Source organism: Rattus norvegicus, chromosome 2 (assembly GCF_021556685.1).
Source record: "Rattus norvegicus strain SHRSP/BbbUtx chromosome 2, alternate assembly SHRSP_T2T, whole genome shotgun sequence".
In the NCBI taxonomy this organism is placed as follows: Eukaryota; Metazoa; Chordata; class Mammalia; order Rodentia; family Muridae; genus Rattus; species Rattus norvegicus.
Window position 1 is genome coordinate 29,824,797 of NC_141535.1, and position 27,923 is coordinate 29,852,719.

General features: G+C 39.0%; 1 protein-coding gene across 1 annotated transcript in view; it reads left to right on the forward strand.

The window, feature by feature from the left end:
- Positions 1–27,923, forward strand: part of Ankrd31 (ankyrin repeat domain 31) — a 148,953-nt gene that overhangs the window by 36,880 nt on the left and 84,150 nt on the right. Inside the window, exons 7-10 of the mRNA XM_087639036.1 lie at positions 3,643–3,920; positions 4,443–4,519; positions 16,442–16,579; positions 17,296–17,438. Coding sequence (XP_087495162.1) covers positions 3,643–3,920; positions 4,443–4,519; positions 16,442–16,579; positions 17,296–17,438 — 636 coding nt within the window. The remainder of the gene's footprint in view (positions 1–3,642; positions 3,921–4,442; positions 4,520–16,441; positions 16,580–17,295; positions 17,439–27,923) is intronic.

Here is a 27,923-nt window from a genome sequence, read left to right on the forward strand (position 1 = left end):
GTTGCCTCCCTTCCCTGAAGGTTCCTCTTACGTATTATTCCTAGTACACCTTAGTGTCTTGAATTTAAAAAACATAAAAGAACTAAATAGCAGGGGACTCTTAGGATGTGACACAAATAATGGGTAGGAGCCATTTCTTAGATTTCTTATCTTAAAGAAAATGATAGCATTACAAATAAATAAAGGTATCGTATTAGGTTCTGTATGCTATAAACATGGGATAAAATGGTGCTCCATAGAATATATGGATTTTTTACTTCTTTTGTTCAACTTAGAGCAAATTAATAGCAGTCTTAGGAGATGATAATGCATCCCGCCAGAGAGGTAGTAGACACATTTTGGGGGAGCAGCCAACGTGACTGAAAACCATGAATTTCAATCCCTTTAACATACATATTTTCCTGAGCAACATAGTAGCTAATTGGATAGCAGCTCTAAAAGTAATTCTAATATTGGACACTCAAGCTCTGTGAGAGCAAGTACAACCTGATACGGTGTTGCTCTTGAAAATAACTCCCTGAGAAAGTTGTGTTTTATGTTGTTGTCGTTGTTGTTTAAAACAACAAAAACTGAGGGTTATAAATTTAGAGTCAGGATTCATAAAATTTCATAGACTTGCATCTTCATTTCTATCTCTCTTTCTGATTTTCTGTTCTTTCTTTATTCACATTTGCATATTCATTCACAAAGGGAAGTGGTATCAATTTTATAATTGTATGACATAGAAATATTTGGCAAGAATTTTATATCCTTACTTAAGCTGTGACATATTGAGGTCATTTGTTAATTTAACTAACTAGAACATCTGTCTCTTTTATTGGGACAGATAATTAAAGCTTAGTTGAAGAGATAATTTGTCATCTGTGATCCAGCCAGTGTTTCTCTTAGTCCATTTAACCACTCATGGTTAAATATTTAACCATGTATTCAGGCATTATTGATTTCATACAGGAAAGTAATATGGATGAAGTAGAAATTTGGTAAAAGTAAATTATCAAAATGAGTTCTAAATCTAACTTTTAATTTTAAATATTGCCTTGTTTTATGTAACACACAGGAACTAAGTGAAAACTCAGATTCCCCTGAAGTTAGTCTTCTCTCAGGGACTTCTCTTATGGCATCTGATTTGGTTACCTTAAAGGAACAATTAACAGAGCCAGTGAAGACCTTAGCAGTACCAAACACATTTTCTGAGCCTGGAAAGAAAGTAACACTGACCTTGACTTCTATAGAAACCAAAGATGAAGAAAGCTCTCTTGAAACATTTGTGTCTGCATTAGAAAAGTTACTAGAATCACCAGAATATACCCAAGAAGAAAGACTGCTTGAAATAATGAATGACTTCAGTCCTCAAGAGTTCTTGACCTCATTGAGCAATTCCATGAGTTCTGTGTCTGTCCCTTCGAGTGCCTTGTCAGCAGGTGATAGAGATGAACTAGGAAACAAGGCTGGTGCTGTGTTGCCAGCTCAATTGCTGGCAGCCATCAACACATTGCCAGGTGCTGATGTGGGACCCATCTGTCAAGGACAAGAGAGAAGCAGCAGTGTTAGTGGTGGAAATGGATGTTTAGAAGTGCAGCCTGCCATGTCTCAGAAAGATGAAGATTGTACACACATAGCACAGGTGAATTTGCTACCCTATTATTTAAATAGTTCAGTTTGTCCAGGTGGTAGAACAACCATCTATCAGTAGGACAGGTGGTTATACACAATATGAAAATCTGAAGCTAATTTTTATAGTGACCTGTAACAACCTTTATTGCGTTACATTCAAATCATCTCACCAATTACCAACATCTGGAAGATACTGGGGAAAGATAACTTTCATACATAGATTGATCCTTTCAGAAGTACTGGGAAAATTATTTTCTCCCCAACTTACATAAGAAGGCATATCATTAGGGTTTGGAACAATAGGAAAGAATTTTTTACCAGAAATTTCTCTTTGTTTAGAATATTACTATATTTACCTGAGTACAGAGTAGTTACTGAGCCCTGCAATTGGATATGGAATAATCTGGGCTACTAGGTATGGAGGGGAGAATCAAGCCTTCTTTAAGCCCTATTTGGAATACAAGTAAAATGCCATAGCCTGTGGTTTTAGAATTCCTACAGCATTATGCCTGGAGGCCCTGTAGATGTGTAACAGGTGCCAAGTTCTCTTTTCATGTTGACAGTTTTTATTATTATTATTATAAAATTAATTAAAGGCAATATGGTGGTGTGTACTTATAATTAGAGAGGCTGAGGCAGCAGAGTCAACAGTTCAGGAGTTTAAGGCCAGCATGGGGTCTTAGTAACACCCTGTCTCAGATCAATCAAAACCAAAAAGAACATATCATTGCATTTTAAGATTGTTTAACAGAATGGTAACAAAAGTCTCCTATAGATTTACTCTCTAAATATTTTTGATAGTTTGGTGCATCTTCAATGACTTCTAGTCCATGTAACTTTATTTTATTCAAATGAGACTGTATAATACAGGATACACTGCAACTTATTTTTTAAATATATGTTGCTTTTATTTTTAGTGTGAAGAAACTTAGCACTTTGAAACTTTTAGGTTATGAAATGATATATAAATGTATTATGTAAATATAAATTAATAATAATGGAAACTTAGGTTCCTTTTATTTCCTCTTAGCTATTAACAAAATATTGCGTATACATCCCCAAGATGATTTTGAGAAGACATGAGTTTTTGTTGCAGCATATAACCTGGAGTCTAGCTCAGATAGACACTGTAGGATCAAGAAACAAAAACAGAAACATTAATCAAGGAGATAGAGATAATTAAACATTTCACTGTTATAGTATGAGAAGAAGAACTATGACTAAAATGTAGAAAATCTGATTAATATTGGTAAAGTAAATACAGGTTTTAGCAATTCTTCAAGTTTAAGATGAGAAACCTTTTAAGCAGTAGATAGAAAGGAAATTCATGGACAATGAATCCTATCAAATACTCAGCTGTGTTTAAATTTTCAATACTTTGAGAAGCTTTGCATCTGGATATATAAATGAGTTCAAGGTTTATGTGGTACATGTAAAGTGTAAATGTCTTCATAGAAGTGAGATCAGTAGTAGATTGTTAAGGAGAAATAGGAAGAATTCATGACATACCATTGAGCTTTGAAAGTATGGAAGTTGTATATCACCTTGTCCCTTAAATGTCATTGCTTCTGCCAAGGAAGTGCACAGACCATTGATCTGGTCTTTGTCATGTTCTTATATGGGTGCCATATTCTATATGACTTATTTCCTGCCAAATTAAGCACCAAAGGAACCTTATATTTTCCTCTGAAATTTAAAGTAAAAATTGATAAAAGTAATTTGAAAGTCTTTCCTTTATTTATTTATTTCCTTCTACTGCCCCAGGTCTCCCTATGAAGTCCAAGCTGCTCTTAAACTCAAAATTCTCTTGTGTTAGATTTCCAAGTGCTGTGAGTGTAGACATATGTCACCAAGACTAGCTACTTATGTAATTTATAAGCTTACAATCTATGTTCTTTTAAAAATATGACTATAGATTTTTCATGTCTTCATATATGCTTTTAAATTAATTTAGTTTTAATAGAAGAGAATATAGATTTAACTTGTTCTTTTAATGTTGTAACTATTTATGGATATATATCTTTATAGAATATAGAAGACCCAAAACCATTTAGATTACAAACATTGACTCATGAAAATGCCACCTCTTATGAGCAACTAAACAAAAAGGAAAATTCAGATTCCATGAAAAACACCTCTACCCAGAAAACACCTCGTGTACTAAGAAGATCATCTAGACTGGAAAAACTAAGAGCAAGCAGAGATGTGCATACAGATGTCATACTGGAGAGGCCAGAGAGGATTTTATCAGAAGCACTTAGCTGTAAGGATCGAATAAATAGCATATTTACAACTGAGAATTTCAGGTATGCTTAATTGTATCTTTTTCACCAGATGTGCTACAGATCTAACCAGATGTGCTACAGTAATTGGGTGCTGGAGGTTGTTGGAGGCTTACCCTTAAGCAAAAAGCTTTTTCTTGTTTGTAGTTTTAATCAGTGCCCTGTCACCCACAAGTCCCTTTACCCCCACAGCCTACGAAGGGCCTGCCTCTTTCCCTACAGGGTGGCTAGAGGGGACAGAGACATGCCTTCTTGGAGAGCAAAGGGGAGACGGCTCACAATCCCCACATTTGTAAGTGGCTACACCAATGTGATGGAACTAAGAGCCTGGAGTGGGCCTTCTCTCAGTTCGCTACGGCTTACCTGGCTTCCACCGCCATGTCGAAGTTGCTTTGTCAGTTGAGAATAACTCAGTAACTATCTTAGGGGTTTCAACTTTTTGTTAAATTTCATGCGATTCTCCATGAATGCTTGTAGAAAACATTGCACTTATTTAATAAGTCCATTTTTTAAAAGAATCAAGGATTCTGTTTTGATGATTGACAGTAAAAGGAAGAACATGCATTCATCCAGATTCAAGAATGAACAGATAAGGAAAAATGAACAACTTAGAATAAAAAATGGTGAGACATATTTTGAGTATTTCATTTTTAAGTAGCCTATAGAAACAGAACTGAATAAAAACAATATACAATGTAAATTCAGTTTTATTGATGAGTTATCCGTTTCAATGATGCTGTGGCATAAGTGGATTTGAGCTTAATGGCTCCCAGGGTAGGAATATTTTCCATACTTTCTACTATAGAGAGCAGCATGGAGGATACTTTCACATTTGTGTGTATGGCTAACACAGCAAAAAAACTGACAGTACATACCAAAAATACTAGTTGAGAAAAGAGAGCAGTCATTAATTAACAAGTTCTGTTTCTATATAACCCATAATATTGAACTAAAATTTGTTACAATAAAATAATATAGAATTACTGGTTAAAATTAATAGTAGACTTGACAAAATTGAAACATGAACTAGAGATTACATCTGTTTTGAATTTTTGAATTTGAAAATAATACTCTTTTTTTTCTTCCTGACTGGTCTTTTTTTTTTCCTTCCATTTTTATTAAATTGAGTATTTCTTGTTTACATTTCAAATGTTATTTCCTTTCCCAGTTTCCTGTCCATCAGCCCCCTAACCTTTTCCCTTCCCCTTCTCGATGGGGGTTCCCCTCCCCACCCACCCCCATTACTGCCCCCATCAATCCCCTACACTGGGGGTCCAACCTTGGCAGGACCAAGGGCTTCCCCTTCCACTGGTGCCCCAACAAGGCTATTCACTGCTACATGAAAATAATAGTCTTGTATAAGAGAATGTTGATATTCTTAGAAAATATTACTTACATATTAGTGATAAAAGGTCTATTGTATAATAGTTATCTATCTGTGCATGGCAGATGATGGATGGATGGATGGATGGATGGATGGATGGGTAGGTGAGTGGATGAATTAATGGATGGATGGATGGAGGAATGGACAAACAGGATAGATAAAAATGATTTAAAGTTGTGGCAAAATGTTAAATTGGATACTTTGCTTATTTTTCTTTTCTACTCAGATCAAACTCAGGGCTTCATACATGCTAGGCAAACACTCTACCCCTTGGCTAAAGCCTCAGAACATTAATCTCTTTACATACCTTTTCTGATAATCTGAATTCCTTCAAAATAAAATATAGACAACTTGAATAAATCAAAAACTCTCCAAATAGTTTACTTCATCTCAATATTAACTGGATAAACAATGTAAGAGAAACATATATAATGATAATAATTACAGTGCTAAAATAAAGAGGGTAAGGACCACCTGTTACAATAAACATATGTCATGCCTATGTGTATGGATTTAAAATTCCTTCTGAGAGACCAAAATGAGACGTGCACAAATGAAAACAAGGAACTAGTTCTCAGTTAGATTTAGAACTTCAGCAACTTTCTTCTCTCTGTTACTTCACACGTGCATAGGATCTCTATCAAAGTAGGAGGTGGGGGCTGAGGAGGTAGCTCAATCAGTAGAGTAATTGCCAAACAAATACCAGGACCTGAATTTAGTTTCCAGCACTGCAGTGGTTTGAATAAGAATGGTCCTCATAGGCTCATCTATTTGAATGTTTAGTCACCAGGGAGTGGAACTGTTTGGAAAGATTGGAAGGGTTAGGAAATGTGGCCTTGTTGGTATAGTTTTGTCCTTGTTGGAGGAAGTGCATCACTGCAGCTGGGTTTTGAAGTTTCAGATGCCCATGCCAGGTACAGCCCCCGCCCCCACCAGTCTGAGGATCAGGACTCTCTCAGCTACTTCTCCAGTGCCTTGTATGCTGCCATGTTCCTGCCATGAAGATACTGGACACCCTCTGAGATTGTAAGCCCATAATTAAATGCTTTGCTTTGTGGGTGTTGCCTTGGTCATATTGCCTCTTCAGAGCAGTAGGACAGGGACTAAGGCACACACATTTAAAAAGCAAGAAACAACAGCACATTCTTATAATCCCAGCACTTAGAGAGGCAGTAATGAGAAGATGTGTAGGTATTGATGACCAGCTGTCTTGTCAAGTCCATTAGCTATAATAAGTTCAGTGAGAAACTTTGTCTCAACTGGTTGAGCAAACCCTTGACATTGACCTCTGCTGTCCTCCACACCTGCACATATATTCACATGTATCACGCTTACATGTCAACCATGCACACACAAAACCATACAGGTGTGTATGTGTGTGTTGTGTGTTGCGTGCATTTGAGTGTTGGTATGCATACCTGTGCAACAGTGCATCAGGTGTCTTGCTTGCTTCATACTATTTCCTGGACACAGAATCCCTCACTGGCCTGGAAGCTTACTGTTTTAGCTAAACAGGATGACTATCAGATCCTCCTCCTTTTGCCTCCTAGTGTTGGGGATTTGGCATGTGTAAGCTAGGCCTGTATTTTTACATGGGTGCTAGGTATTTGAACTCAGATCTTCATGCTTGCAAAGCAAATACTGTTATACATTGAGTATTCTTATCTATTGAATAATCTCTCTGGTGCCATATACATGAGTTTGTTTTCTTATTTATTTTACTATTCTAATGGCTGGACATTAGCTATGAGAATACTACAAAATGATACTCTCAAGTAGAAAAGTATATATTCAGAAAATTAAATCAAAGATAGTATGGTAAGAGTCTGTTCTGTATAAAGGATAAAATGTTAGAAAGCTACTGAAATTAAAGTCATTTGTCATGGGATAGGTAGGACCAGACAGATAAATCAATGAAATGGAAAAAGGAGTTTAGATTTGGAAAGCATATACATTGGGAATAATGAAGTTGATGGGTGTACTGACTGGTTTCGTGTGTCAACTTGACACAAGCTGCAGTTATCATAGAGAAAGGAGCCTCCCTTGAGAAAATGCCTCCGTGAAATCCAGTTGTAAGGACTGTCATTTTCTCAATTAGTGATCAAGGGGGAACGACCCAGCCCTTTGTGGGTGGTGCCATCCCTGGGGTGATGGTCTTGAGTTCTATAAGAAAGCAAGCTGAGCAAGCTAGGGGAGCAAGCCAGTAAGTAACATCCCTCCATGGCCTCTGCATCAGCTCCTGCTTCCTGACCTGCCTGAGTTCCAGTCCTGACTTCCTTTGGTGATGAACAGCAAGGTGGAAGTTTAAGCTGAATAAACCCTTTCCTCCCCAACCTGCTTCTTGGTCATGATGTTTTGTGCAGGGATAGAAACCCTGACTAAGACAATGGGTGATAAAGTCCATATCTCAAAGTATTGGTAAAAAGGACTAAGTGTTACAGATAACATCCCTTCTTTTTTTTTTTTTTTTTTTGGTTCTTTTTTTCCGGAGCTGGGGACCGAACCCAGGGCCTTGCGCTTCCTAGGTAAGCGCTCTACCACTGAGCTAAATCCCCAGCCCCGATAACATCCCTTCTTATAGCAAAGGTTTAAGTGAAAAAAACTTGAAGGAGAACAGAAGTGGATATTTTTTTGTAGTCCTGATATTGAAAAATCCATGTCCTTTAAAAGCATTATACAAAGAACTGAGATAGGAAGGGAAGGAGTAGCAATAGAGAATACATACATTTGAAGTCTATAGAAACACATTCTAAGGAAGAGTCAGCATGAAGCAGGAGAGCTGTGAGTGATGTGACACCAAGGTTTAACTGTGCATGTGGAACAAAATCGTGAGACAGTAAGGACACAGAGGGAAGGCTTGATGATAATGATTTTAGAGGTACATCCTTGTTTCCAAACTCACTGGGTTGTATACATAAAACAATGTGATTTTACATACCAAAATACTAATACCTAAAAACTTTACTACTGTTACTGGCTTTAAGTTTAAACATTACTCACTGCAAATTATGTAAATAGTCTAAAAGAAAAAAACTATATAAGTTATTTCAACAAATATAATGAAGGCATTTGGTAACATCAAACATTCAACCAAGTAGAAACAAAAAGAACTATACCAAAACAAACAAACAAACAAACAAACAAAAACCCCCAGGAACTGGTTCTTTGAGGAAATGAACAAGAACAAGATAGATAAACCCTTAGCCAGACTAATCAGAGGGCACAGAGAGTGTATCCAAATTAACATCATCAGAAATGAAAAAGGGACAGGAGGAAGAGGGAGAGAAGCCATGGCAGGACAATATGGTGGGTGACATTAAGATTCCACACTGTACCTTTACAGGTTGTTACGAATGTATTGGGCTCTGTATGTTTAGGTGGGCAATTATATCTCATCAATTGGGCCAAAAAAAAATGAAAAAGGGAGATATAACAACAGAATCTGAGGAAATTAAAAAAAAATCACCAGATCCTATTACAAAATCCTATATTCAACAAAACTGGAAAATCTGGAGGAAATGGACAGCTTTCTAGACAGATACCAGGTACCAAAGTTAAATCAGGATCAGATAAACCATTTAACAGTCCCATAACTCTAAAGAAATAGAAGCAGTTATTAAAAGTCTCCCCCCCCCAAAAAAAAGCCCAGGACCAGATGGGTTTAGTGCAGAATTCTATCAGAACTTCATACAAGACCTCATACCAATACTGTCCAAAGTACTCCTCAAAATTGATGCAGATGGAGCACTACCTAATCCCTTCAATGAAGCCACAATTATGCCTATACTTAAATCACACAAAGACCCAACAAAGGAAAAGAACTTCAGACCAATTTCCCTTATGAATATTGATGCAAAAATACTCAATAAAACCCTCACAAACCGAATCCAACGATCATCCATCATGATCAATTAGTCTTCATCCCAGGAATGCAGGGATGGCTCAATATATAGAAATCCATCAACATAATCCACTCTACAAATAAACTCAAAAAACCACATGATTATCTCATTTGATGCTGAGAAAGCATTTGACAAAATTCAACACCCCTTCATGTTTCCAAAGTCTTGGAAAGATCAGAAATTCAAGGCCCATACATAAACATAGTAAAAGCCATATACAGCAAACCAGTAGCCAACATTAAACTAAATGGAGAGAAACTTGAAGCAATCCCACTAAAATCAGGGACTGGACAAGGCTGCCCACTCTCTCCCTACTTATTCAATATAGTTCTTGAAGTTCTAGCCAGAGCAATCAGACAACAAAAGGAGGTCAAAGGGATACAAATTGAAGGGAAAAGTAAAAATATCACTATTTGCAGATGATGTGATAGTATACTTAAGTGACCCCAAAAGTCCCACCAGAGAACTACTAAGCCTGATAAACACCTTCAGCAAAGAGTCTAGGTATAAAATTAACTAAAATAAATCAGTACCCTTCCTCTATTCAAAGGATAAACAGGCTGAGAAAGAAATTAGGGAAACAACATCCTTCACAACAGTCCCAAATAACATAAAATATCTTGGTGTGACTTTAACCAAGCAAGTGAAATATCTGTATGTAAAGAACTTCAAGTCTCTGAAGAAAGAAATTGAAGGTCTCAGAAAATGGAAATATTCCCCATGCTCATGGATTGGCAGGATTAATATTGTAAAAATGGACATCTTGCCTAAAGCAATGTACAGATTCAATGCAATCCCCATCAAAATTCCAACTCAATTCTTCATAGAGATAGAGCAATTTCCAAATTCATTTGAAATAACAAAAAACCCAGGATAGTGAAAACTATTCTCAACAATAAAAGAACTTCTGGGGGAATCACCATCCCTGACCCACAAGCTGTATTACAGAGCAATAGTGATAAAAACGTACGATACTGGTATAGAGACAGGCAAGTATATCAGTGGAATAGAATTGAAGACCCAGAAATGAACCCACACACCTATGGTCACTTGATTTTTGACAAAGGAGCTAAAACCATGCAGTGGAAAAAAGATAGCATTTTTAATAAATGGTACTGGTTCAACTGGAGGTCATCATGTAGAAGAATGCAAATCAATCCATTCTTTTTTTTCCCATTTTTATTAAAGTGGGTATTTCTTATTTACATTTCAAATGTTATTCCCTTTCCGGGTTTTCTGTCCATCAGCCCCCTAACTCCTTCCCCTCCTCTTCTATATGGATGTTCCCCTCCCCATTCACCTCCTATTACCGCTCTCCCCAACAAGCCCCTACACTGGCGGGCTGTGTGTGTGTGTGTGTGTGTGTGTGTGTGTGTGTGTGTCCAACCTTGGCAGGACCAAGGGCTTCTCCTTTCACTGGTGCCCAACAAGTTCATTCTCTGCTACATATGCAGTTGGAGTCTTTGGATAGTGGTTTAGTCCCTGGGAGCTCTGGTTGGTTGTATTGTTCTTATGGGGTCGCAAGCCCTTTCAGCTCTTTCAGTCCTTTCTCTAATTCCTCTAACAGGGGTCCCGGTTTTAGTTCAGTGGTTTGCTGCTAGCATTCGCCTCTGTATTTGACATGTTCTGGCTGTGTCTCTCAGGAAAGATCAATATCCATTTCCTGTCAGCATACACTTCTTAGCTTCATCCATCTTATCTAATTGGATGGCTGTATATGTATAGGCCACATATGGGGCAGGCTCTGAATGGCCATTCCTTCAGTCTCTGCTCTAAACTTCGCCTTCCTATCCCCTCCTATTGATGTTTTTGTTCCCCTTTTAAAGAAGAAGGGAAGTACCCGCATTTTGGTCATCCTTCTTGAGTTTCATGTGGTCCATGCATTGCATCTTGGGTAATTCAAGCATTTGGGCTAATATCCACTTATCAATGAGTGCATACCATGTGTGTTTTTCTGTGATTGGGTTAGCTCACTCAGGATGATATTTTGTAATTCCATCCATTTGCCTATGAATTTCATGAAGTCGTTGTTTTTGATAGCTGAGTAATATTCCATTGTGTAGATGTACCACATTTTCTGTATCCATTCCTCTGTTGAAGGGCATCGGGGTTCTTTCCAGCTTCTGACTACTATAAATAAGGCTCCTATGAACATAGTGGAGCACGTGTCTTTGTTGTATGTTGGAGTATCTTTTGGGTATATGCCCAGAAGAGGTATAGCTGGGTCCTTAGGTAGTGGAATGTCCAATTTTCTGAGGAAACTCCAGACTGATTTCCAGAGAGGTTATACAATTCCTCAGTTTGCAATTCCACCAACAATGAAAGAGTGTTCTTCTTTCTCTACATCCTGACCAACATTTGCTATTGCCTGAATTTTTGGTCTTAGCTATTCTGACTGGTATGAGATGGAATCTCAGGGTTGTTTTGATTTGCATCTCCCTGATGACTAAGGATGCTTCTCAGCCATTCAATATTCCTCAGCTGAGAATGCTTTGTTTAGCTCTGTACCCCATTTTTAATAGGGTGATTTGGCTCTCTGGAGTCTAACTTCTTGAGTTCTTTGTATACTTTGGATATTAGCCCTCTATGGATGTAGGGTTGGTAAAGATCTTTTCCCAATCTGTTGGTTGCTGTTTTGTCCTAATGACAGTGTCCTTTGCCTCACAAAAGTTTTGCAGTTTTTTTCTTTTCTTTTTTTTTGTTTTGTTTATCTTTTTTTCTCCATCTTTATTAAATTGGGTATTTCTTATTTACATTTTAATTATTACCTTTCCTGGTTTCCAGGCTAACATCCCCCTAACCCTTCCCCCTCCGCTTCTATATAGTTGTTCCCTCCCCATCCTCCCCCCCACTACCACCCTCCCCCCAACAATCACGTTCACTGGGGGTTCAGTCTTGGCAGGACCAAGGGCTTCCCCTTCCACTGGTGCCCCTACTAGGCTATTCATTGCTACCTATGCAGTTGGAGCCCAGGGTCAGCCCATGTATAGTCTTTGGGTAGTGGCTTAGTCCCTGGAAGCTCTGGTTGCTTGGCATTGTTGTACATATGGGGTCTCGAGCCCCTTCAGCTCTTTCAGTCCTTTCTCTGATTCCTTCAACAGGGGTCCCCTTCTCAGTTCAGTGTTTTGTTGCTGGCATTCGCCTATGTATTTGCCATATTCTGGCTGTGTCTCTCAGGAGAGATAAATATCCGGTTCCTCTCAGCCTGCACCTCTTTGCTTCATCCATCTTATCTAGTTTGGTGGCTGTATATGTATGGGCCACATGTGGGGCAGGCTCTGAATGGTCGTTCCTTCGGCCTCTCTTCTAAACTTTGCCTCCCTACTCCCTTTCAAGGGTATTCCTGTTCCCCTTTTAAAGAAGGAATGAAGCATTTGCATTTTGGTTATCCTTCTTGAGTTTCATGTGTTCTGTGCATTTAGGATAATTTGAGCATTTGGGCTAATATCCACTTATCAGTGAGTGCATACCATATGTGTTTTTCTCTGATTGGGTTACCTCACTCAGGATGATGTTTTCCAGTTCCATCCATTTGCCTATGAATTTCATAAAGTCATTGTTTTTGATAGCTGAGTAGTATTCCATTGTGTAGATGTACCACATTTTCTGTATCCATTCCTCTGTTGAAGGGCATCTGGGTTCTTTCCAGCTTCTGGCTATTATAAATAAGGCTCCTATGAACATAGTGGAGCATGTGTCTTTGTTATATGTTGGGGCATCTTTTGGGTATATGCCCAAAAGAGAGGTATAGCTGGGTCTTCAGGTAGTTCAATTTTCTGAGGAACCTCCAGACTGATTTCCAGAGAGGTTGTACCAGTTTGCAATCCCACCAACAATGGAGGAGTGTTCCTCTTTCTCCACATCCTTGCCAGCATCTGCTGTCGTCAGAGTTTTTGATCTTAGACATTCTCACTGGTGTGAGTTGAAGTCTCAGGGTTGTTTTGATTTGCATTTCCCTTATGACTAAAGATGTTGAACGTTTCTTTAGGTGCTTCTCAGCTATTTGGCATTCCTCAGCTGTGAATTCTTTGTTTAGCTCTGAACCCCATTTTTAATAGGGTTATTTGTCTCCCTGCAGTCAAACTTCATGAGTTCGTTGTATATTTTGGATGTGAGCCCTCTATCAGTTGTAGGATTGGTAGAGATCTTTTCCCAATCTGTTGGTTGCCCAACAGTGTCCTTTGCCTTACAGAAGCTTTGCAGTTTTGTGAGATCACATTTATCGATTCTTGATCTTAGAGCATAAGCCATTGGTGTTTTGTTCAGGAAGTGTTCTCCAGTGCCCATGTGTTCGAGATTCTTCCCCACTTTTTCTTCTATTAGTTTGAGTGTATCTGGTTTGATGTGGAGGTCCTTGATCCACTTGGTCTTAAGCTTTGTACAGGGTGATAAGAATGGGTCGATCTGCATTCTTCTACATCCTGACCTCCAGTTGAACCAGCACCATTTGCTGAAAATGCTATCTTCTTTCCATTGGATGGTTTTGGCTCCTTTGTCAAAAATCAAGTGACCGTAGGTGTGTGGGTTCATTTCTGGGTCTTCAATTCTATTCCTCTGGTCTATCTGCCTGTCTGTGTACCAATACCATACAGTTTTTATCACTATTGCTCTGTAATACTGCTTGAGTTCAGGGATAGTGATTCCTCAGGAAGCCCTTTTATTGTTGAGGATAGTTTTAGCTATCCTAGATTTTTTGTTATTCCCGATGAATTTGCAAATTGTTATGTCTAACTCTATGAAGAATTGGGTTGGAATTTTGGTGGGGATTGTATTGAATCTGTAGACCACTTTTGGTAAAATAGCCATTTTTACTATATTAATCCTGCCAATCCATGAGCATGGGAGATCTTTTCATCTTCTGAGATCTTCTTCAATTTCTTTCTTCAGAGGCTTGAAGTTCTTATCATACAGATCTTTCACTTGCTTGGTTAAAGTCACACCGAGGTATTTTATATTATTTGGGACTATTATGAAGGGTGTCATTTCCCTAATTTCTTTCTCAGCTTGTTTCTCTTTTGTGTTCACTGAACTTTTGGGATCACTTAAATATACAATCATATCATCTGTAAATAGTGATATTTTGACTTCTTCCTTTCCAATCTGTATCCGTTTGATCTCCTTTTGTTGTCTGATTGCTCTGGCTAGGAACTTCGAGAACTATATTGAAGAAGTAGGGAGAGAGTGGGTAGCCTTGTCTAGTCCCTGATTTTAGTGGGATTGCTTCAAGTTTCTCTCCATTTAGTTTAATATTAGCTACTGGTTTGCTGTATATGGCTTTTACTATGTTTAGGTATGGGCCTTACTTTCCCTTATGAATATCAACACAAAGATACTCAATAAAATTCTTTGAAACCGAATCCAAGAGCACATCAAAACAGTCATCCATCATGACCAAGCAGGCTTCATTCCAGGGATGCAGCGATAGTTTAATATACGGAAAACCATCAACCTAATCCACTATATAAACAAACTGAAAGATAAAAACCACATGATCATTTCATTAGATGCTGAGAAAGCATTTGACAAAGTTCAACACCCCTTCATGATAAAAGGAGTTGGAATTCTTTTTTTTTTTTTTTGTTCTTTTTTTTGGAGCTGCGGACCGAACCCAGGGCCTTGCACTTCCTAGGTAAGAGCTCTACCACTGAGCTAAATCCCCAACCCCAGGAGTTGGAATTCTTAAGAGGGGTTTTTAGAGTTTGCTCTCAAGTAGGTTTGAGCTGAATACTCAGCCTTTGTAGAAGACTCACTAGATAGTACTCATACTGTTGGTGTCATGGACAGTCTTCTGTTTCTTACCTAACCCTGTTTTGCTTTTTTGTTAATTTCCATCTTCCGTAATGTGGTTCATGCAGAAAACCAACCTCTTGGTTCTTGAGTTTCAGGAGGGTTCTATTCAGTACAAGATAAAATGAGTGGTTTCCCTTCAATTTAGACTTGGAAAGGGGACCTCAGAGTCCCAACTTTACTCTGTATCAGCTTTCAGTCAGTTTTCCTGTGTCCACACATAACTGGTGCTGGCTGCCTGGGATCAGATAGGCTTTTTTCCCCATGAATCTCTTTGCAGGCAGTTGAACTGAAGCATCCCACAGTCTGCTAAGGCAATTCACTCTTTAAGAGTAACATTCCAATTCCCCTCCTCAAATTTGTTCAAGTCTACCCTCTGTTCTTCTGTATTTTCTTTGATATTTAAAAAACAAAATGAACCAAACATAAAAAACAGAAAACAAAAAAGTACTGTAATGTAGCAGAATATGTGGAAAAAATGAGGAAAAACAGGGTTTGTTCATTAATTTTATTTCCAGCTTAATCTCTCTAACTTACACTGTGAAGAAAAGACTTTAAAATGGGCTCTTTGGACATGATTTTGTATTGAGTTTTATAGTAAAGAAAACCAGAATCCAAAAGGCCAGTTTGTTACTTGGCACCGTATGGGCTAGGAACATGCACATTGAGAAACAACTGTAAGAAGGATAGAGTTTCACTATATTATTATATTACATGGATCCCAGGGTGACCTGAAACTCACGACTCTCCAGCCTCAGCCTCCCAAGTGAGCATTGAGATTGCAGGCAGGCACTGAAACAGGCAGCCTGAAAGTGCCTATAACACCAGAATTCCATCATCTTAGGAAAACAAGCGTTCCTTCATTACAGGACTCGAGAGCGAGGTGAAGAGGATGGAAGCAGGTTTGTTCTGACCAAATGTTTGAGTATTTGCTTGAATCAGTGCAAAGCACTGTTACTTCTTCTTACTTAGGATTTGAACCAAAAGCAGCAAACAGTTTTTCCTGTCCACTGATACATGCTCAAGAAATTAAAATTTTATTTTATAACTCACTTAACATGAACTCATTCTGAAAATTAACTGATGCGTTCCCAGTTTAGAAGCACCTTGAAGGAAACATCTAGTGGAAGGAAATATGGTATCTAGTAGGTAGTATCAATTTTATCATTAAAACTCCCTACTGTTTCTGGAATTTTATTTTATTTGCATACTTAAATATAATCAATTTGCAAGATTCTTAGCCAGTTATTTCAAACTCCTGTTCCTGTGACTCCCTACATGGTGATGGTCTCTTAACCTGAAACTGTGACATAAAATAAACACTTCATCTTTTAAAGGAAAAGTTACATGTTTAGTGTTGTGCCTCTTGTTTATAGTATTATCAGGAAGTAGGTCTATATTTTCTAAGGACATTCATAAACAATGAGCATTTTGCAGAAAATAAGGCTCAGATTTGCTTGATATAATTACAGAAGTGAACACAGCTGGAATCAATAAGAGAAATGCCAAAGGAGAAAGCCGGCTCCATGTGGCTTCCAAAGGAGGAAATCTTTCCCTAGTGAAAATGCTAATAGAATCTGGAGCAGATGTGAATCTCAAAGATAATGCAGGTTTGGGCCCTTTTAATTATTTGTTTTTTAATTTGAACTCACTGAAATACTGTTTTTTTTTTCCTTCACCCCTAATTTTGACACGGGGTGATACTTAGCTATGTTTGAACTGTATTTTTATACCATATTTTAGTTTGGCGAATAATCAGATTTGTCATTGTTTCAAGGATGCATAGAGTGAGAAGGGAAGGAAGTTAGGCTTCTCCTGGGAAGCTCTAATCCCATTCTCTGAATGAGGAGGAAATGCAAAATGTTCACAACTCCCTTTTTTCCTGTTTGTCTTTCTTATTCTAAACCTGTTCTAAAAATCATTTTTGTGGTATTCTTATACAGAAAATAATCTTGTGTACATAATTAAAGATGGAAATGCAAAGGTTTACTGAGTCAGGTGCCACTTTAAATAGAAATGTAGCAGTGCAAGTCTGAGACAGGAAAGCTAGATAGTGTCAAAACCAAGCTCCTTGACCAGCACCTACCCTGTTTCTGGTTTGGCACCTTTATCAACAGTATTTATGAAGAGATTACCTTTTTCCCAAAATGAAGTTCATATGTTTTAAAACAATACTTCTAAAATCATTTCTTATTCAATACTTAGTACATTTACATGTATTTTAATGGAGTTATTGAGTTTACTAACACAAGAGCCCTCAAAATAAAGATATTTCATGAATCTTAATAGTTATGGAGCAGCTTTCTTATTTTTTTTTCTTTTTCAGGTTGGACACCCCTTCATAAGGCATCAAGTGGGGGATTTGATGATATAATTATAGAGTTATTAAAAGCTGGTGCAAATGTGAACTGTGAAAATGTAGATGGGATTTTGCCTTTACATGGTGCTTCTGCAGGGAACCATTTAAAGGTAATGGTGCTTGTCAAGTTAGATTTCTATTTTCTTAGGAGAACGAGTGAAAGAATGAAGACATTTAAAGTGGGAACTGAAGTGATTCTTATACTAACAAATGGTTTTAACACCTGCTAGAATTATGAGGGAAGATACAATCTTATGTGGGGATTAGAGAATCAGTATGTATTTTAAAGAATTATTTTTCCATTGTGTGTCACACAAGTCTTGTAAGTCAGAAGAAAACATGAATCTAATTTTTAATTGTCTGATATGATTTCCACAAAGAGTCTAATATTAGTGATGATGTATGTGGCAGATATTTTGGTGTTTGAGACAGGATTTTAATGTGCAACCATGTTGACCTCAGATTCAGAATGCTTGTGCCTCAGCCACCTGTGTGCTGGGAGATAGCATGAGCCCGACACCCATCTGAGGCTTACAAGTTCTAACTTACAAGTACGCAACAGTTTTGAGGGGAAGCATGAAGTGACTCCTGTTTGGATGTATGTTGTTTACTTTTCTCTACATGCAGTTCAGTAAACAACTCAAGAGTTTTGTTTCTAGGTTTTAAAAGAAAATTATTAGTGTGTTGTGATGATGCTGATGATGCTGATGATGATTACTATTACTGTATGAGTGTTCTGTCTGCATTTAATGTCTGTGTACCACATCCATGCAGTACCCTCAGAGGCCAGCAGAGAGCATCAGAGTCCCTGGGACAGGAGTAACATTTCTACCCTGTGGTTGTTTAGAATCTGACCCTGATCTTCCTAAAAGATTAGTCAGGGCTCTTACCCACTGAGCCATCTCTCCTGCCCCGGAACTCAAGAGTTTTAAACACAACAATATCCTTTCTCTTTTTAAGTTCTCTTTTCTTTTTGACAAATCTATGGAGGAAGATTCTTACTATTCCCAACAATAGCACAGGGATGAGGACATGACTCAGTTGGAAGACAAATGTGAAGACCTGAGTTCCATCCCTAGAACCCACAAAAGGAAAAACCCAATGCTGAGGGAGTGGAAACAGGCAGTTTTCTGGGGCCCACTGACCAGACTCCTTTGGCTAGTCAGTGTGCACCAGATCCCAGTGTCCCCATCTTAGAGAACAGAGACCCTGTCTCAGAAAGCAAGACTTCCAGTGAATGACATCTGGAGGTGGCCTCTGGGCTCCATATTCACAGGCACACCTGTGCCCTCATGCTCAACCATATGTACATTGTACACACACAGCCATGGACATGGACCCTAAACTCTTTGTAACTCTCTTGAGTACTTGTTTATATGTATATAGCATTAAGAGCACAGCAATAAGGATTTGTAAATGTTCCCATGCTATTTCAGCCTAAGTGTAGTCCTATGTTACTGAATTCGTATCTACAGAGATAGGAGATGTGAACTAACATTCAGACTAAGGTAGGAAGGCTTCTTTTGACGAACTCTTTAGACTTTCATGTATTTAGACTAAGAAAGAATAAACAAATTCTTAAGAATATGTGGTTTTACAAGATCTGGCTAATACCCCAAATTGATGAGTGTAACTAAGTGGGGAAAACTTTATTTTCTGACTGATTAACTGGATGTGGGATTATTGCTATGGTTATAAATACTACATGAAGACATTCTCAGCCACATAAATAATTTTCAACATTTAATAGTGGAGAAATCGAATTTTAGATTATTATTCTAAAAATAAAAAGAGTACATTTAAAAAATTAATTCTATCATTGGTATTTGTATTAGACAACTGGAGGTATATTTTAAAAACTTATAGAATTTAGTATATAGTGATAATCATGATCACATCACATATAAGTGATATAGCTGTGAATTATAAAACAAAAAGACATGGAATATGGAGGTATCTAAGTATTCTTATGTTCTATTCTTTTCAAGAGATCATTCTCTCCTAAACAGTGAAAAAGTGTGAATATATTCAGTGTTTGTGCTTAGTGAAACTATATAGAGTGACCCAGTAGCCAGTATTTTTATTGTTGGTCTGTGTGTGTGTGTGTGTGTGTGTGTGTGTGTGTGTGTGTGTGTTTGTGTGTGTAGGTCTCTGTTTTAATTTTAAGACAGGCTCTCTCAGTGGGTCTATAGTTTACTAACTAAGCTAAAGTGGCTGGCAAGAATACCACAGGAATCCTTATTGACACCCTCTACTTCTGAGATTTTATTTATTTTATGTGTCTTAATATTTTGCCTACATGTGTGTATCTGTACCTCATATACATGCAGTGCCCAAGGAGGCCAGAAGAGGGCATCAGATCCTTTAGGACTGCAGTTTCAGACGGTAGTGTATTTTACTTTAATCTTTTTGGATGTGGACCTAGCCTTTTAATGGCTGAGCCATGTGTGCACCTTATCCTTATGTTTTAATTAGTGAATATGGAGAACAGAGCTTTTGAATAGACAAGGGCCAAGAGAATTTATTTCCTAATTTGTTGCATTCAAAATATTAATGTGTAAGGCAGAATAATGGATCAGTGTTTAAGAGCACTGACTATACCTTCCAAAGGATCTGTGTCAACACATGGCAGGTCACAACTCTCTAACTCCAGTTTCAGATGGTCAGATACCCTCTGAGGGCACTGCATGTTCATGGTGTATAAAGAGCAAAATGCTGATCCTGGGGAAGAGAGCTGAACACCCAGAAGTGAGGACTGTCCTGAGACCACAGGACAGACTGCCACTTCTGCCCACCTCTGCCCACATCCCTGGTCCAACAGGAAACTGCATAGTGACTCTGGACACAGGAATATAGGAACAGTCAACTACAGGTACCTGCTGTTCTGGTCAGCACCTGGAAATGAACTGAACTGGTCAAACAGCTCCCTGCACCCAAATCCCATGGGGAGAGAGCTGGACCCTCAGAAGTGCAGACACTCATGAGAAATCAGAGGAGACTACACTTTGCCCACATTCCCGACCCAAGAGTGAATCGCTTAGTGCCAGCTGTGCCCCCTGGGAGCAAGGAACTAAGAGCAGTCAAGGACAGGACCCATCTGATTCCTCCCTATGCAAAGAGCTAAAAGACAGTCACCAGGAGCGCCTACACATCTGAGAGCAGAGCACCTGTTCACAGAAACGGCTGAAAGAAAACTGGAAAACGGTTCTACAGGAGTGCTGACATAGAGGCCTACAGGAGGGTTAAGCCACTGTCCAAAACAGCAAGACAAGCTAACAGCAGACAACCCAATAGCAAGAGGCAAGCCCAGGAGCCTAAGCAACAGAAACCAAGTCTACTTGACATAATCAGAGCCCAGTTCTCCCCCAAAGAAAATACTGGATATCCAAAGACACTAGAAAAGCAAGATTTAGATTTAAAAATCACATTTTATGATAATGATGGGGGACTTTAAAAAGGACATAAATAACTCCCTTAAAGAAATGAAGTACGAGACCCTGTGAGAGACAGACCCAACCGCCTGGTCAGGTGGGCACTCCTGAGGCTGCAGAGCGGAAGAGACCACCAACACTGCTCACCCCTGCCCACATCCCTGGCCCAAGAGGAAACTGTATAAGGCCTCTGGGCTCCCGTGGGGGAGGGCCCAGGAGCGGCAGGACCCCTGCCTGAGACACCACCAGAACCTGAAGGAAACAGACCGGATAAACAGTTCTCTGCACCCAAATCCCGTGGGAGGGAGAGCTGAACCTTCAGAGAGGCAGACAAGCCTGGGAAACCAGAAGAGACTGCTCTCTGCACACACATCTCGGACGCCAGAGGAAAAAGCCAAAGACCATCTGGAACCCTGGTGCACTGAAGCTCCCGGAAGGGGCGGCACAGGTCTTCCTGGTTGCTGCCGCTGCAGAGAGCCCGTGGGCAGCACCCCACGAGCGAACTTGAGCCCCGGGACCACAGGTAAGACCAAATTTTCTGCTGCAAGAAAGCTGCCTGGTGAACTCAAGACACAGGCCCACAGGAACAGCTGAAGACCTGTAGAGAGGAAAAACTACACGCCGGAAAGCAGAACACTCTGTTCCCATAACTGACTGAAAGAGAGGAAAACAGGTCTACAGCACTCCTGACACACAGGCTTATAGGACAGTCTAGCCACTGTCAGAAATAGCAGAACAAAGTAACACTAGAGATAATCTGATGGCGAGAGGCAAGCGCAAGAACCCAAGCAACAGAAACCAAGACTACATGGCACCATCGGAGCCCAATTCTCCCATCAAAACAAACATGGAGGGGCTGGGGATTTAGCTCAGTGGTAGAGCGCTTACCTAGGAAGCGCAAGGCCCTGGGTTCGGTCCCCAGCTCCGAAAAAAAGAACCAAAAAAAAAAAAAAAAAAAACAAACATGGAATATCCAAACACACCAGAAAAGCAAGATCTAGTTTCAAAATCATATTTGATCATGATGCTGGAGGACTTCAAGAAAGACGTGAAGAACTCCTTTAGAGAACAAGTAGAAGCCTACAGAGAGGAATCGCAAAAATGCCTGAAAGAATCGCAAAAATCCCTGAAAGAATTCCAGGAAAACATAAATAAACAAGTAGAAGCCCATAGAGAGGAGACACAAAAATGCCTGAAAGAATTCCAGGAAAACATAAATAAACAAGTAGAAGCCCATAGAGAGGAGACACAAAAATCCCTGAAAGAATTCCAGGAAAACACAAACAGTTGAAGGAATTAAAAATGGAAATAGAAGCAATCAAGAAAGAACACATGGAAACAACCCTGGATATAGAAAACCAAAAGAAGAGACAAGGAGCTGTAGATACAAGCTTCACCAACAGAATACAAGAGATAGAGGAGAGAATCTCGGGAGCAGAAGATTCCATAGAAATCATTGACTCAACTGTCAAAGATAATGTAAAGCGGAAAAAGCTACTGGTCCAAAACATACAGGAAATCCAGGACTCAATGAGAAGATCAAACCTAAGGATAATAGGTATAGAAGAGAGTGAAGACTCCCAGCTCAAAGGACCAGTAAATATCTTCAACAAAATCATAGAAGAAAACTTCCCTAACCTAAAAAAAGAGATACCCATAGACATACAAGAAGCCTACAGAACTCCAAATAGATTGGACCAGAAAAGAAACACCTCCCGTCACATAATTGTCAAAACACCAAACGCACAAAATAAAGAAAGAATATTAAAAGCAGTAAGGGAAAAAGGTCAAGTAACATATAAAGGCAGACCTATCAGAATCACACCAAACTTCTCGCCAGAAACTATGAAGGCCAGAAGATCCTGGACTGATGTCATACAGACTCTAAGAGAACACAAATGCCAGCCCAGGTTACTGTATCCAGCAAAACTCTCAATTAACATTGATGGAGAAACCAAGATATTCCATGACAAAACCAAATTTACACAATATCTTTCTACAAATCCAGCACTACAAAGGATAATAAATGGTAAAGCCCAACATAAGGAGGCAAGCTATACCCTAGAAGAAGCAAGAAACTAATCGTCTTGGCAACAAAACAAAGAGAACACAAGAACACAAACATCTCACCTCCAAATACGAATATAACAGGAAGCAATAATCACTATTCCTTAATATCTCTCAACATCAGTGGTCTCAACTCCCCAATAAAAAGACACAGATTAACAAACTGGATACGCAATGAAGACCCTGCATTCTGCTGCCTACAGGAAACACACCTCAGAGACAAAGACAGACACTACAAAAGAGTGAAAGGCTGGAAAACAACTTTCCAAGCAAATGGTCAGAAGAAGCAAGCTGGAGTAGCCATTCTAATATCAAATAAAATCAATTTCCAACTAAAAGTCATCAAAAAAGATAAGGAAGGACACTTCATATTCATCAAAGGAAAAATCCACCAAGATGAACTCTCAATCCTAAATATCTATGCCCCAAATACAAGGGCACCTACATACGTAAAAGAAACCTTACTAAAGCTCAAAACACACATTGCACCTCACACAATAATAGTGGGAGATTTCAACACCCCACTCTCATCAATGGACAGATCATGGAAACAGAAATTAAACAGTGATGTCGACAGACTAAGAGAAGTCATGAGCCAAATGGACTTAACAGATATTTATAGAACATTCTATCCTAAAACAAAAGGATATACCTTCTTCTCAGCTCCTCATGGTACTTTCTCCAAAATTGACCATATAATTGGTCAAAAAACGGGCCTCAACAGGTACAGAAAGATAGAAATAATCCCATGCGTGCTATCGGACCACCACGGCCTAAAACTGGTCTTCAATAACAATAAGGGAAGAATGCCCACATATACGTGGAAATTGAACAATGCTCTACTAATGATAACCTGGTCAAGGAAGAAATAAAGAAACAAATTAAAAACTTTTTAGAATTAAGGAAAATGAAGATACAACATACCCAAACTTATGGGACACAATGAAAGCTGTGCTAAGAGGAAAACTCATAGCGCTGAGTGCCTGCAGAAAGAAACAGGAAAGAGCATATGTCAGCAGCTTGACAGCACACCTAAAAGCTCTAGAACAAAAAGAAGCAAATACACCCAGGAGGAGTAGAAGGCAGGAAATAATCACTCAGAGCTGAAATCAACCAAGTAGAAACAAAAAGGACCATAGAAAGAATCAACAGAACCAAAAGTTGGTTCTTTGAGAAAATCAACAAGATAGATAAACCCTTAGCCAGACTAACGAGAGGACACAGAGAGTGTGTCCAAATTAACAAAATCAGAAATGAAAAGGGAGACATAACAACAGATTCAGAGGAAATTCAAAAAATCATCAGATCTTACTATAAAAACCTATATTCAACAAAACTTGAAAATCTTCAGGAAATGGACAATTTCCTAGACAGATACCAGGTATCGAAGTTAAATCAGGAACAGATAAACCAGTTAAACAACCCCATAACTCCTAAGGAAATAGAAGCAGTCATTAAAGGTCTCCCAACCAAAAAGAGCCCAGGTCCAGACGGGTTTAGTGCAGAATTCTATCAAACCTTCATAGAAGACCTCATACCAATATTATCCAAACTATTCCACAAAATTGAAACAGATGGAGCACTACCGAATTCCTTCTACGAAGCCACAATTACTCTTATACGTAAACCACACAAAGACACAACAAAGAAAGAGAACTTCAGACCAATTTCCCTTATGAATATCGACGCAAAAATACTCAATAAAATTCTGGCAAACCGAATTCAAGAGCACATCAAAACAATCATCCACCATGATCAAGTAGGCTTCATCCCAGGCATGCAGGGATGGTTTAATATACGGAAAACCATCAAAGTGATCCATCATATAAACAAACTGAAGGAACAGAACCACATGATCATTTCATTAGATGCTGAGAAAGCATTTGACAAAATTCAACACCCCTTCATGATAAAAGTCCTGGAAAGAATAGGAATTCAAGGCCCATACCTAAACATAGTAAAAGCCATATACAGCAAACCAGTTGCTAACATTAAACTAAATGGAGAGAAACTTGAAGCAATCCCACTAAAATCAGGGACTAGACAAGGCTGCCCACTCTCTCCCTACTTATTCAATATAGTTCTTGAAGTTCTAGCCAGAGCAATCAGACAACAAAAGGAGATAAAGGGGATACAGATCGGAAAAGAAGAAGTCAAAATATCACTATTTGCAGATGACATGATAGTATATTTAAGTGATCCCAAAAGTTCCACCAGAGAACTACTAAAGCGGATAAACAACTTCAGCAAAGTGGCTGGGAACAAAATTAATTCAAATAAATCAGTTGCCTTCCTCTATACAAAAGAGAAACAAGCCGAGAAAGAAATTAGGGAAACGACACCCTTCATAATAGACCCAAATAATATAAAGTACCTCGGTGTGACTTTAACCAAGCAAGTAAAAGATCTGTACAATAAGAACTTCAAGACACTGAGGAAAGAAATTGAAGAAGACCTCAGAAGATGGAAAGATCTCCCATGCTCATGGATTGGCAGGATTAATATAGTAAAAATGGCCATTTTACCAAAAGCAATCTACAGATTCAGTGCAATCCCCATCAAAATACCAATCCAATTCTTCAAAGAGTTAGACAGAACAATTTGCAAATTCATCTGGAATAACAAAAAACCCAGGATAGCTAAAGCTATCCTCAACAATAAAAGGACTTCAGGGGGAATCACTATCCCTGAACTCAAGCAGTATTACAGAGCAGTAGTGATAAAAACTGCATGGTATTGGTACAGAGACAGACAGATAGACCAATGGAATAGAATTGAAGACCCAGAAATGAACCCACACACCTATGGTCACTTGATTTTTGACAAAGGAGCCAAAACCATCCAATGGAAAAAAGATAGCATTTTCAGCAAATGGTGCTGGTTCAACTGGAGGGCAACATGTAGAAGAATGCAGATCGATCCATCCTTATCACCCTGTTCAAAGCTTAAGTCCAAGTGGATCAAGGACCTCCACATCAAACCAGACACACTCAAACTAATAGAAGAAAAACTAGGGAAGCATCTGGAACACATGGGCACTGGAAAAAATTTCCTGAACAAAACACCAATGGCTCATGCTCTAAGATCAAAATCGACAAATGGGATCTCATAAAACTGCAAAGCTTCTGTAAGGCAAAGGATACTGTGGTTAGGACAAAACGGCAACCAACAGATTGGGAAAAGATCTTTACCAATCCTACAACAGATAGAGGCCTTATATCCAAAATATACAAAGAACTCAAGAAGTTAGACCGCAGGTAGACAAATAACCCTATTAAAAATGGGGTTCAGAGCTAAACGAAGAATTCACAGCTGAGGAATGCCGAATGGCTGAGAAACACCTAAAGAAATGTTCAACATCTTTAGTCATAAGGGAAATGCAAATCAAAACAACCCTGAGATTTCACCTCACACCAGTGAGAATGGCTAAGATCAAAAACTCAGGTGACAGCAGATGCTGGCGAGGATTTGGAGAAAGAGGAACACTCCTCCATTGTTGGTGGGATTGCAGACTGGTAAAACCATTCTGGAAATCAGTCTGGAGGTTCCTCAGAAAATTGGACATTGAACTGCCTGAGGATCCAGCTATACCTCTCTTGGGCATATACCCAAAAGATGCCTCAACATATAAAAGAGACACGTGCTCCACTATGTTCATCGCAGCCTTATTTATAATAGCCAGAAGCTGGAAAGAACCCAGATGCCCTTCAACAGAGGAATGGATACAGAAAATGTGGTACATCTACACAATGGAATATTACTCAGCTGTCAAAAACAACGAGTTTATGAAATTCGTAGGCAAATGGTTGGAACTGGAAAATATCATCCTGAGTGAGCTAACCCAATCACAGAAAGACATACATGGTATGCACTCATTGATAAGTGGCTTTTAGCCCAAATGCTTGAATTACCCTAGATCCCTAGAACAAACGAAACTCAAGACGGATGATCAAAATGTGAATGCTTCACTCCTTCTTTAAATGAGGAAAAAGAATACCCTTGGCAGGGAAGGGAGAGGCAAAGATTAAAACAGAGACTGAAGGAACACCCATTCGGAGCCTGCCCCACATGTGGCCCATACATATACAGCCACCCAATTAGACAAGATGGATGAAGCAAAGAAGTGTAGACTGACAGGAGCCGGATGTAGATCGCTCCTGAGAGACACAGCCAGAATACAGCAAATACAGAGGCGAATGCCAGCAGCAAACCACTGAACTGAGAATAGGTCCCCCGTTGAAGGAATCAGAGAAAGAACTGGAAGAGCTTGAAGGGGCTCGAGACCCTATATGTACAACAATGTCAAGCAACCAGAGCTTCCAGGGACTAAGCCACTACCTAAATACTATACATGGACTGACCCTGGACTCTGACCCCATAGGTAGCAATGAATATCCTAGTAAGAGCACCAGTGGAAGGGGAAGCCCTGGGTCCTGCTAAGAGTGAACCCCCAGTGAACTAGACTATGGGGGGAGGGCGGCAATGGGGGGAGGGTTGGGAGGGGAACACCCATAAGGAAGGGGAAGGGGGAGGGGGATGTTTGCCCGGAAACCGGGAAAGGGAATAACACTTGAAATGTATATAAGAAATACTCAAGTTAATAAAAAAAAGAAAAAGAAAAAAAAAGAAAATAAAATCTTACCCTGCAAGCCAAATGAGCAGTATAAAGTAAATTTACTTTAATTTAAGATGGATAAAAAAAAAAAAGAAATGAAGTACAACACAAGTAAAGAAGTAGAGGCTGTTAAAGAGGAAACACAAAAATCCCCGAAATAATTATAGGAAAACACAACAAACAGGTGAAGGAATTGAACAAAACTGTCCAGAATTTAAAAATGGAAATAGAAACAATAAAAAAAGCATGAAGGGAGACATCACTGGAGATATAAAACCTAAGGAAGAGATCAGGAGTCATAGATGCAATCATCACCAACAGTATTCAAGAGGTAGAAGAGAGAATCTCAGGGGCAGAAGATACCATAGAAAGCATCTTCACAACCATCAAAGATAATGTAAAACTCAAAGAGCTCCTACCCCAAAACATACAGGAAATCCAGGACACAATGAGATCAAACCTAAGGAGAATAGCTTAAAGGG